Raw genomic sequence first — 12,880 nt, 5'->3', positions numbered from 1 at the left:
TACTGATTTTAAATACATACAACACACTTTGGTTTTAAATGTGCTACAATATGTATATATAATAGTGAACATATTAATAAATTAAATTTACTTGTACACAATTTTTACATATGTGGCCCATGCAGGTATAGTGCTTTTGTGTGCCCTAACTGAGGAAATAGAATTACTTGTGTTTAATCCAGGTGAATTTCAATCATAGCTAAAATGTGTTTCACACAAAAGGTGTATATAAATATCTATAAATTCTTGCGCAGGGCGTGCCATGCTTCTCATCCTATGACAGCTGGGATAGACTCCAGCCCTCACGTCACATTAAACTGGATAAGCAGAATGGTTAGATGGATGGATCTTATCTTCCACTCTGTTAAAAGTTACTGCATTACGTTTTTTATACACGCTCAACATTTCATCCATTTCAATTTAAGAGTCCTCTAGATTTTCACTGGACAAACTGTCAATTTCTTAATGAGGATTATTGAAGACATACGGTATACAAGATTATCCATGAATGTGGCATTAATCCTTGACAACTGCTTATTACACCACACCAGAGACTATGTGAAGGAGAGACAAAGACGGAGAGGGAGAGCATAAGTGAGGCTGACCGTCGTACCTTTTTCTAAAGAGGAAGACAGAATGACAGATGTTATACTGATGGTTTTATGATCTGTTCATTCTAATATCATGTAGTCTGTTATAGTTTACTGATATATGTAAACTATCTCTGTGCCCTGCTTACACAGGAGCCACAACTCAACAATGCATGTCCACACATTGTCAGTGTACTTAAACACATTACACCTGTACAGCTGTGGTGGTGTATCATAGCAACAATGTTTCAAACAAGAGAGAGTGCAATCTATTTGCATATGATCCTCTATGCTGCTGCATTAAATCTACATTAACTACTGAGTTATAATTCTGCTTCCCCCAATTTCACATCTAACTAATGGATAGTGTTTCTACAGTTTTCTAACAAAGAGCTTTTTTACTTGACTTTGACATACTGACACTTTCTGAGTATGTGCAGTCACTCTTTTTCCACATCACCATTTCTTAAGCCCATAAGTTACAGAGAATAAAGACATTTTTCTATATTTTTGCGAGTGAAATTTCATTTTTTTTTAATGCAGGGACTGGAAACACAGAATTCAGCTTTTACAGATTTGACTTTACATACCAATCTCAAGAAAAAAAAATAAATCAAAGGTTTATGCTTTATGATCAAAATGTATGATGAACCTTAATTGTTGTGACTGAAGGCCTTATGAGCAAATGTATGAGGGGAAAATTCCACATCAGGAAAGACACGAGTCACAGAGACCATGAACTCTGCGGACAGAGGGAAGTGACCACGGTAAATGAGAATATTTCACCTGTGTTACTGGTAAATTTCCTTCATTCTCACTTAAATGATTGCTGTCAAAAGTTTAAGCAATATACAGTGTTTGCTATTCGATAAACCCAGGTCCTTTGTCAGGGTTTGATTGTCCATCTGACAGTTGTCAAATTGCCTTCCAGTTAGCTATGCAGGAGCCCTTCTCAGCCCCGCCTGTGAAACATGACTTGTTGACAAACAACTGTCTGCCGGTGCGCGCTGTGCCAGTGTCAGGCCGTAACAAGCCTGCTCAGCAGACATCCAACTGTTTCCTGACTTTAATCACACAAGCATCACCAGAAATCAATCGAATAACCTTGGTAGAATGCTAAATCAACACAAAAGCTGACTCCATTCATGGACTTTCATGGCCCTGAACTGGCTGAGAGTACAATGAGAACGTGTACTTCTGAAGTGGATATTGACTCCCAGGGAAATCTTAAGCACACTGGGTTGTCTCATTTATAATGCTATATAGCTGGCAAGGAATGAGCTTGTCTGGCCTGGCCTTGTCTTAGTATGGATTTTCATAAAGGCAGTACTGTCAGAACCATCTTTTAAGCAGAGGCAGGGGGACGCTTGTCTGAAGATGCAAAGTACAGTACATGCATTTTTAAAGTGGCCCTCCTTGCCATTTTTTACTTTATTGCTTAGAGAGCAATGATAGAAGTGAGACCATGAGAACACTGGAGCAGCTGCTCTCTAGCCACCAAAGACTCATTAAAAATGAAAAGGGGAGAAAATAATGAAAGAAAACAATCCAGTGGAGGACATAAATACAGTGGCTTGCAAAAGTATTCGGCCCCCTTGAACTTTTCCACATTTTGTCACATTACAGGAACAAACATGAATCAGTGTTATTGGAATACCACGTGAAAGACCAATACAAAGTGGTGTACACGTGAGAAGTGGAACGAAAATCATACATGATTCCAAACATTTTTTACAAATAAATAACTGCAAAGTGGGGTGTGTGTAATTATTCAGCCCCCTGAGTCAATACTTTGTAGAACCACCTTTTGCTGCAATTCCAGCTGCCAGTCTTTTAGGGTATGTCTCTACCAGCTTTGCACATCTACAGACTGAAATCCTTGCCCATTCTTCTTTGCAAAACCGCTCCAGCTCAGTCAGATTAGATGGACAGCGTTTGTGAACAGCAGTTTTCAGATCTTGCCACAGATTCTCGATTGGATTTAGATCTGGACTTTGACTGGGCCATTCTAACACATGGATATGTTTTGTTTTAAACCATTCCATTGTTGCCCTGGCTTTATGTTTAGGGTCGTTGTCCTGCTGGAAGGTGAACCTCCGCCCCAGTCTCAAGTCTTTTGCAGACTCCAAGAGGTTTTCTTCCAAGATTGCCCTGTATTTGGCTCCATCCATCTTCCCATCAACTCTGACCAGCTTCCCTGTCCCTGCTGAAGAGAAGCACCCCCAGAGCATGATGCTGCCACCACCATATTTGACAGTGGGGATGGTGTGTTCAGAGTGATGTGCAGTGTTAGTTTTCCGCCACACATAGCGTTTTGCATTTTGGCCAAAAAGTTATATTTTGGTCTCATCTGACCAGAGCACCTTCTTCCACATGTTTGCTGTGTCCCCCACATGGCTTGTGGCAAACTGCAAACGGGACTTCTTATGGTTTTCTGTTAACAATGGCTTTCTTCTTGCCACTCTTCCATAAAGGCCAACTTTGTGCAGTGCACGACTAATAGTTGTCCTACGGACAGATTCCCCCACCTAAGCTGTAGATCTCTGCAGCTCGTCCAGAGTCACCATGGGCCTCTTGGCTGCATTTCTGATCAGCGCTCTCCTTGTTCGGCCTGTGAGTTTAGGTGGACGGCCTTGTCTTGGTAGGTTTACAGTTGTGCCATACTCCTTCCATTTCTGAATGATGGCTTGAACAGTGCTCAGTGGGATGTTCAAGGCTTGGGAAATCTTTTTGTAGCCTAAGCCTGCTTTAAATTTCTCAATAACTTTATCCCTGACCTGTCTGGTGTCTAAATCCAATCGAGAATCTGTGGCAAGATCTGAAAACTGCTGTTCACAAACACTGTCCATCTAATCTGACTGAGCTGGAGCTGTTTTGCAAAGAAGAATGGGCAAGAATTTCAGTCGCTAGATGTGCAAAGCTGGTAGAGACATACCTTACAAGACTGGGAGCTCTAATTGCAGCAAAAGGTGGTTCTACAAAGTATTGACTCACTTTTCAGTTATTTATTTGTAAAAAATGTTTGGAATCATGTATGATTTTCGTTCCACTTCTCACGTGTACACCACTTTGTATTGGTCTTTCACGTGGAATTCCAATAAAATTGATTCATGTTTGTTCCTGTAATGTGACAAAATGTGGAAAAGTTCAAGGGGGCCGAATACTTTTGCAAGCCACTGTATATAAACAAAAGCAAATACTTTGTTCATGCCCTATAGAGACCATACTTTTCCAGTAATGGTAAATATTTTTCATCTTCAGGTCCAAGGCAAAACCAGAGGGATACATCCAGTATGACTGGCAGTGTAAGGTCAATGCATCGATCCTCTCTTTCTCTCCCTCCCTGTTGTGGAGGAGCTTGAGCTGTTGACTAAATTACAGGCGCCTCATTAGCATGGATGAGAAGCAAGTGTGACACCCGTATCTTTCCTTGTCCATGCTTGTGTACTTATGTGAGCAAGAGAGAGAGAGAGAGAGAGGCTTGAAGTGTAAGCTTGTCAGCACCCCTGAAAGCTTCTGTTTTTTCTTTGTGAAACCATTAAAGGATAGGGTGTATGTTATTCTATATTCCTCTCACCGCCAGTTACTTGAAGAGACGAAAACCAGCAATCAGTTGTTTTTTCCTTTTCTTTCCTCAATATGCAGTTGTTCCACCTAAGAAACGTTTAAATATTTGCCTAAAACAGTTTTTACTTCAATCAGGACCAATATAGCCAAAGGAAGATTGATGGCACCACCTGCAGCAATTTGTAATATTTATATATTTACTTGGATCTGCTGTGAGAGTTAGTCTGCCTTCGACATGCATATGTGAATTGCATAATCCAGGGAGACATCAATCCAGTGTTCTGTGGACATTACATGGAAACCGAGGGCGAGATCAAGAGGAAAACACCGGCACAGAACAGAGTAGGCGTTGGCAGGTATGGCTTGAATGGTCAGATACACCATGAAAGAAGCAGATAGGATGGAAATGGGTTGCTAATTGGCTTGCAGATGGGCAACAGAGTGAACCATATGAGATAGCTAATTGTCTGTTTGGAAAAATAATAGTTGATGTCTGACACTGATCAGCTTAGTTGGGCCTGTCCTTACTAACTGCATCCTTGATTATTTTTTTTTTCCCAACACTAGTAAACACTGTATTTATTCTATCTTTACAGTAACCAGCTACTTTATTAGGTACACCCAGATACAACAACCAATGGCAGGTTTTTACCGATGGCAGGAACCCAATCTATTTAGGGATGTAGACTTGGTCAAGATGAAGTTTAAACCCAACATCAGAGTTGGGGATAGAGGTGATTTATCATATCATATCAAATTTATTTGTATAGCATATTTAAAGACCAAAGTACACCAAAGCGCTTTCCAGTAAAACCATGATACACATAAAATCCCAATATAAAATATAAATTACAGATATAAAATAATTACATAATATAAATGCAGAGCCAGATGAAAATCACACTAATTAGCCTCAAATGCCAGGTTAAACAAGTACGTTTTTAGACGTGATTTAAAAGATTGAATAGAATCTGATGCGCGAATGTCAAGAGGAAGATTATTCCGTAATTTGTGTGCGGCAATGGTAAAGGCACGGTCTCCTCTGGTCTTCAGCCGAGACCTAGGTTGCACTAAGAGCAGTTGACCTGTTGATCTTAGTGCTCTCTTAGGGCTATGCAGACAGAGGAGATCAGCTAAGTAATCAGGTGCCATATTATTTAGGATTTTATAAGTAAACAATAAGATTTTAAGTGACTGTGTCGTTGTCTGTACCAGGCATGGTATTTTAAAACCTGCAAATCTACTGGGATTGTCCCATACACTGACCACACAAAAAGGAGAAAATATCCAGTGAGCTGAAGTTCTTGGGTGAAAATGCCTTGTAGATGCCTGAGATTAAAGAATGGCTAGCTGCTTCGAAGTAATTAGAAGCCAATAACTGAAATAACCGCTTGTTACAACCAAGGTATTCACCAGAGCATTTCTGAACACGGAACATGAATTTTGAAGCAGATGGGCCAAAAGTTGGACAATAGAGGACTAAAAAATGCTGCCTGCTGCAATGAATCTGCATTTCTGCGGCAACATTGAGATGTTGGGGTCACAAAGTGACACAAACAATATGAAAGCATAGATCCATCCTGCCATGTATCAACAATTCAGGCTCCTGAAAAAACAGTGTCACTGTGTATCATGTCAGTCTTGTCCTTTTTCAGCTGCTCCCGTTAGGGGTCACCACAGCACATCATCTGTTTTCCATTTCTCCCAACCCGCCAACCACCTGCATGTCATTTTGACAGCACACCGATTAAGTCTCCTCTTTGGCCTTTCTCTTTTGATCTTGACTTGCTTCTTCTTCAGCTTCTTTCTCCCAATCAATTTAGTCTCTCTTTATTTCTCCCATACCCAAACCAATCTCACCTTTCCTACTCTGTGCCTAAACTGGGACTTGACATACGAATTCCTAATTGTATCACTCTAAATGCAAATCTTAGAATAATATCTGTGTAAAATATGTATTTCAGGAAGTAGGTACAAAAATAAGATTATGATGCAATCTACAGAGGCCTTACTGGTGTGGCTGAAAGCTCTCCCTTCTTTAAATGTGTCTGTGAATTTAGAGAGATAAAGTATAATGATGCACAGCAGGCTATATGTGACTGTTGAGAAAACTCGGCCAAGGACCACAGTGCTTATGTGGCTCGTCTGAGCCCATCTCCAGGGCTGCTTTCATGTGTCAGTCCAGTCCTACAGAGAGATATGATATGAGAAATGATGCCTGGTAGCTGGAGGAATTGTAGAAATCCTTTTTCTAAGTTAAGTGCAAACATTTTTCACCTGAAAAGGTGCTGCCTTACAGGGACAGCTAGTAAAATCGGGTTCATTAACTCAATGGTGCCATTTGAGTCACATCTATAGGGCACTGTAGAGAAGAAATGAATCATTAAGAAGAAAAAAAACTGTAAATACCAAGACACAAAAACCCAGCTAAACAACATAACTTCGACCAAGGTGAATGTAAATAGCCCGTGAGCAGAAACCCCCCTGAGAGAAGGGATTTCACTAATTTGATGAATGGGTTTAATAATCAGGGAAGCCCCAAGGGTATAGTGGGTGAAACAACAAGAAGCTGCAGCAATAAAGAGACCTGCTGCAGATACAGATATTTATCTTGATCTCAGAAAGCTTTAATCCTGCATACAAAAAACGCCTACTGAGAGTTCTGTTAGATCGATGAATACAAGACAACCTTTAGAGATTATCGCACTTTCAAAACATCTTTTAAGTAGTCAATAGCTACTTTTGTTAAACCTGTATACATATATAAAATAAATATTAGGATCACCTAGGATATTATGTCAAGAGATTTCTGTACAACAGTTACAGTGCAAGTGACAGCAAATAACCAAGTGTGGGAAATAATTATACTGATAAACAAAAAAATTGCCAGAAAGTCAATAAAGCTGTATTTGGTCCAGAATCAGCTCTGGGGCAAACAGAAAGGTATGTCCTTTGGGAAATTATCATTTACTGCGAGACCTTCAGCCTGAATTCAAGGTGGAAGTTAAAAATAATGAAATAAGAATGGAGCCGGGATTCAAGCAAGCAGCTGTCCACCTTTTGCCACTGATACACCGGGCTTACGGACTGAATTTTTCATAGCCCTTGGGACGCGAGACACGGAGGCTATTTCTGCGTTTCCTCCCAGTATGTGGCTACATGAAGTATCACGTATTGTTGACAACACATACCAGGGCTCTGAGGCATTTTCGAGATTGCTCAGCGTACTCCATCTGGAGTCCACAGTAATGAAAGACAACATTATGTTCTTTTCTTCTATGTCGCCCTTGAGAGCCTTTAAGTAATGGTGTCTGTGTTTTCCTTGAGTTGAGTGCAGGAGCCCTTGCTTGGCATGTCCTGTCTACACAGTTTCAATGAACTAAACAGGACATTGAATTAAGCTGCTACATTTTCACGTTAGTTTTTCTCGCATTCAAAGTACACATATAATAATCTGTTTAATAACTGAATCATAACACACAGAGCTTGTTAAAGTAGAATATTCACAATTGTACTATATTTTCTGAACCCTCTTTATCAAAAAAACCCAAACTTGAATGTCCACATTGGTACACTGGGATTGTCACAATACTAATATTTAAAGCAACCCAGGAAAATATACTTGATAGAACAGGGGCAAAAAAATTCCCCAAAAATTAAAAGCCCCCCTTTTTTTTTATAAGGATTATAACAATGCAAAGAATAACTAAAGTGATAAAACTAGTTTAAGTTGACTGAAAATTGCAAGTTGTAAATGTATTATTAATAATAAAAATAGTAAATAATTATCATCATCATCTTACTATAATGATGCATGCCTGTTCCTAAACTGCTCCTACACACAAATGATTTTTATAGCACTCAAATCCTTGCAAATGATATATTATGTGTAGTAGCTCAAAATGAATGCCAACATTACGTCTACGTGGCTGTATGCAAATACATTTTGCACGTCCGTATTGGGGTAACTTTTCTCATGCACAACTGTAAATAAGTGTTCATCAAATAATCATGCTAATAATGTGATTCGGTTGTCTTAATATATAGCTTGCAAAGAAGAAGAAATACATGTATTTTTTGTTCGGTGTTTATGAACAGCTGTTTTATCTGACTAGATACAGTGATATAACGAACATAAAAAAAAAAATAACATGACAAATTAACATTCATGTCTGTGTTGTAAAGCATGAGCAAAGCAAAGAGTAACTGCCCGCAGGGCCGATTTTTGCTAGTAATAATAATAATAAAAAACTTTATTTATATAGCACCTTTAAAAAATAACATTAGGAAGTACTTCACGAGACAAGACGGGAAATAAACAGCATATAAAACATTTAAGAGGAGATAAAGATGAAACATTAGGTATAAGAATACAGGCAGCACAAGGAGATTAAAAGCGATGAATGAAGACAATTAAAATTAAAAAACAAGTCAATTAAAAGCAAATATAAAATAAATTAAAAATCCCTAGCAGAAGGTGAAAAAGCAATTACAAAGGACAACATAGAAATAACTCAAAATGGAGGATCAGAGAAAGCCAGTGAGCCGTTCAGATCTTCTCAGGGAGATTGTGGGGTAACTAGCCTTCGCTGAGGACCTCAGGTTAGACCAGGGGTGCACAATTTCAGGAGATCAGAAATATACACTGGTGCCAGTCAACAATAAAATTATAAAACCAATTCAAGACATAATAGTTAGCCAATGAAGAGAAGTATTTAAATATAAAATAGAAGTATTTTGTTCAAATATTTTAAGATGACCTAAAATAGTACCAAAAAATGTTTCCACAGGCGTGGCCACTGTGGATGCATGTTTCATTTGGCAAAGCACTGGATGCACTTCCTGATGCAACACTCCCAATAATCAAGGCTTGGGAATGGGACCAGCTCTGGGAATGCACTAGCTGGTGACCCCCTGTGGCTGGATTTGTGGCTGTCGAGTAATTGCTAATAGTGAAGCAGCTCATGTTAATATACACACCAGTTAAGATAATATTTATGATAACTGTTCACTGCTTAATGTTGTTGAAAACGGAGCTTTTCTGAACTCTCGTAATTCCTCCTCAAGTGTTGTTCAGTGTTATGAACATCACCTACTTCACAGACAATTTTTCATATGCCAAAGGCATCACGTAAAACAATCAATCTCTTGTCATCGTAATGAACCTTTTCACTGTTGTTAGCATTTAATTGGGCAAATCACAGTCTGTTATTGGAGGAAAATTATCAGCAGATGAATCTGTAATTAAAACAATCACAACTGCTTTTTTTTTCCAAAAGAAATTCTTTGTTCTATTTTAATTTTTTTTAATAGTCTTAATTTATTAAATAAAATATGATGTTTTAATGTAGCTACAAGTACTGAAAGTCGATTGTTCAAAGCTTATTTTTTGTTTCACTTGAATTTCCGTAAAATCAGGTAGGTTTCACAGAAATATCAAGACAACTGATTGATTTTTTTTTTCTTACAGATCAGAGATTTCTGTATCACCAGTCATCACTTCAAGTCACGTTGTGTTACACACACTCTTGCCTCTGTCTCAACCATTGTTTCACTGCCCTTCTGTTTCCTACCAAGCCTCCACCAGCACCCTCTGCTGTGACAGCATGACTGTGCAATCTGTTGCCCCCCACCTCCTGCACTGTCAGAGCTCCATCAAATTAAAAACCAATGCAAACTGACTGAGCTGGCTGTCCTCATTAAGAGGACAGCAAGCAGAGGACTGGGTGAGGATCCCAGCCACTTTGGAAGCCTAATGAATTGGTACACGCCCCCACACTGTGAAGGTAGTGCACTCACAGAGGAGGATGAGCATTGCCAAAGAACACTAACACTGCAACATCTTATGCTAAAATTGAAAGGCTTCCAACATGTTTCGCATCATCATTATCATCACTTTGTGTTATAAGTTACCTCCGAGACCTCCCCCATGCATAACATCACTTATTACAGCTTCTGTTGCTTTCCTTACTGCTGAGACTTGACCTTCAAGTACTTGTGGCAGGTAAGAGTCTTATTCTGATGCATGTGAAGGGGTGAAGCTACTGATCCATCGAACATGTTTGTCTTCAGACAGAACATATAATTTTGCGTTGTAGGTGATTCAATCTACACTTCAGCTCAAGTGGAAACTGGGGTGCAAGGGCCAGGTGCACTTATCTGAAACAAATGAGTCAGGGCTAAATCTAACAAGCACTCTCCAGAACTGTGCATCCAGCCTCTCTGCTCTGCATGAAGGCTTGGCTTCCCTCTGCTTGAGCCATTTATCAAAGAGTCTGATTTTTTTTTAAAAATCTTCAGAGGATTATCTAACCACAAAGGATAGTACAACTCTGTTTTCTGGTGGTGAAGCTGATGTTGTAAAAATATGACAGTAGAAAGCTTCTAGGTTGTTTTCTCAATATAGTTTTTCATTCTTGTTAAACACACGGAGGCGTTCCTTCTTTTTTTTGCCTGGGAAACAGTATTAATGGCAACACTACAGTCAATTTTAATTTGCTTCCTTTGGGAAAAATGCTGCTGATTTTCTAACCTGTCCAGTATAGTCCATCCACGTGACGCCACTGCAGAATTTATAGTTTGTCAAGTCAAAGCTAAAATGCTAAACACAGCAAGCTGAAGGGAAACCACGCAATTTAATTATGTAACAGTAAGGTTAGGAGCTGCAGGAGAAAGGTGAGATTGCTATTAGCTATAAATAATAATTCTGTTCAAAGTTTCACAATGTATGAACCACAGAAAAAGAAATCACAGAGTTCTTTTTCACTGAAAGAAGTTATTAAAGCTGGTAAAATAATAATAACAAATAATGAAACAGTGGTTTCAGTGACTATGACTTGAAAATATGCATTTCAAAGACTTTGCATTTTTTTAAAGTGCAAGTAAACATTAGATGTTTCAGTCTGAAGTAGGTTTTATCGTTGCCCAACAGATCCTGCTGTTGAAGGTGCAAGGGTAGACACTTAACTAAAGGGAAGGGAATTTTAATGTAGGCTTTTACATACTATTTTTATGCCAGTACAGGTTCATTAGCGTTGAATGGCATTAAGTGGACATTGTAATACAAAGAATTTGTCTCAGTCACCAATAAATCTCCCTAATAATAGCAATCCCAGTGAAACTACAATAAGTCAGGTGTTATGCTGTGAAATATCAGCCTAGAAGAACAACTGGACTATTGCAAACCCGTGCACATCCTTTTGCATTTGTGTTTTACTTTATAGTGTTACATTTTATTTTGTTGTACATCAGACTAAATCTTCAGTCCACCCTGGGTTTAATTTTTCAGTATGTTGAACTATTCTGGTAAGCCTTGTCAATTTGAACAGCTCACACAGTGTGCTGTTGGATTTGTAATACATATCTACCTTTTCATAACTCTACAATTCTTGTTTAGCAATATTAATTAGCATTATTTTATACTTTTTGATGAAATACAACTCAAAATAAAGTTTTCAGAGACACAGATTTTCTAAACTGTCTTAAAATGAAACATTAATACACCACTGTAGAGGTCCCAGTAAGGGGCAGGCTACCATCTCACTGCAAAACTGATTTTTGAAGGGTGCCCTACACTGCACATCATCCCACCTAATCTCTCCTCACGTTTTCTGTCCCTCTGTCTCTACCATCGCCTATTGACTTGGGAAAAAAGAAATTGCCTAAAATAATTAGGGATACTGTATGAAACTACTAAAAACAAGAGGTTTGGGTAGGGTGCCTTGGGGAAAGACCTGAGTCAGTTATGTGTAAAGTAAAATTTAACAAAAAAATGTACTTGTCAGACCAAACAGCAATGCATGGTTAAGAAATGAAAGATGACCTATTTTATTACAGTTTATACTAGTCTTACATTTTCTCTGATATTAAAAAAAAACATTAAAAAATGTTTATTTTCTGCTGACATTTAGGAATATGCAAACACTTACCAAAGTTGCAACATCTGTTTTGTGAGTGTGTGTGTGTGTGTTAAAATAATTATACACACAAACATTTTGAAGACACTTTAGTAAGAAGACATTATGATGAAACACCTGCCTGTACACAGGCTGCTTGTTGTTAACCCAAGTGTGTGTGTGTGTGTGTGTGTGTGTGTGTTTGCGCTCTTAATGAGTAATGAAAAACAAGTTTCATATACAGGGATATTAAAATGCTCAAACATGGTCGAGCACGTTGGTGTAAACACAATAAAACATGATGAAAGTGCACAACTCATTGTTTAATTTAGCCCCACACACCCCATCCGTAATGTATTTGAACTAATCACTGACATCAAACGTTGCTGTTCACTAAACCCCACCCAAACACTTAAGAGTCAATGCAATGAGATCTTCACTCTTCCTCTCCAACAAACACAAGCATTAACACAACTTACCGTTCCCAGAGATGTGATTATCCACCTCTCCGTGTCCGTCGTTAAGAGCTGCGTTAAGTTGAATGTAAAGTCCCGCGTACTGTAAAAGCCCCATTATCACTCCGAAAGCTCCCATTGCTTCGGCCGGTATTTAAAACAGTTGTATGAAATTTTCACGTTAGATGGAGAGCATTGGTAACGGTATATCCCCACCGGCGCAGAGCAGCCCTTGCAGACATACAGCTGGAGCCGGAGGACAGAGACTCAGAGACCCGCTCGGCTGTGAGAGGGAGGAGATGATGCGGCCAGCGCGGGCGGAGGGAGAAGCAGCGTGTAAACAGGTGCGGCGGCTCACACCGGGACAGTCAAT

The 12,880-nt window shown here is 39.0% G+C and overlaps 1 protein-coding gene across 1 annotated transcript in view; it reads right to left on the bottom strand.

Annotated features, from left to right (window-relative positions):
- vstm2lb (V-set and transmembrane domain containing 2 like b) overlaps positions 1–12,880 on the bottom strand; it is a 24,326-nt gene extending 11,446 nt beyond the window's left edge. Inside the window, exon 1 of the mRNA XM_005469299.4 lies at positions 12,532–12,880. Within this exon, the coding sequence (XP_005469356.1) occupies positions 12,532–12,646 (115 nt within the window). The 5' untranslated portion in view covers positions 12,647–12,880. The remainder of the gene's footprint in view (positions 1–12,531) is intronic.

The sequence above is a fragment of the Oreochromis niloticus genome, linkage group LG5 (assembly GCF_001858045.2).
Source record: "Oreochromis niloticus isolate F11D_XX linkage group LG5, O_niloticus_UMD_NMBU, whole genome shotgun sequence".
NCBI lineage: Eukaryota > Metazoa > Chordata > Actinopteri > Cichliformes > Cichlidae > Oreochromis > Oreochromis niloticus.
The sequence above is the reverse complement of the archived record's forward strand: the minus strand, read 5'-3'. Positions and strand labels throughout refer to the sequence as shown.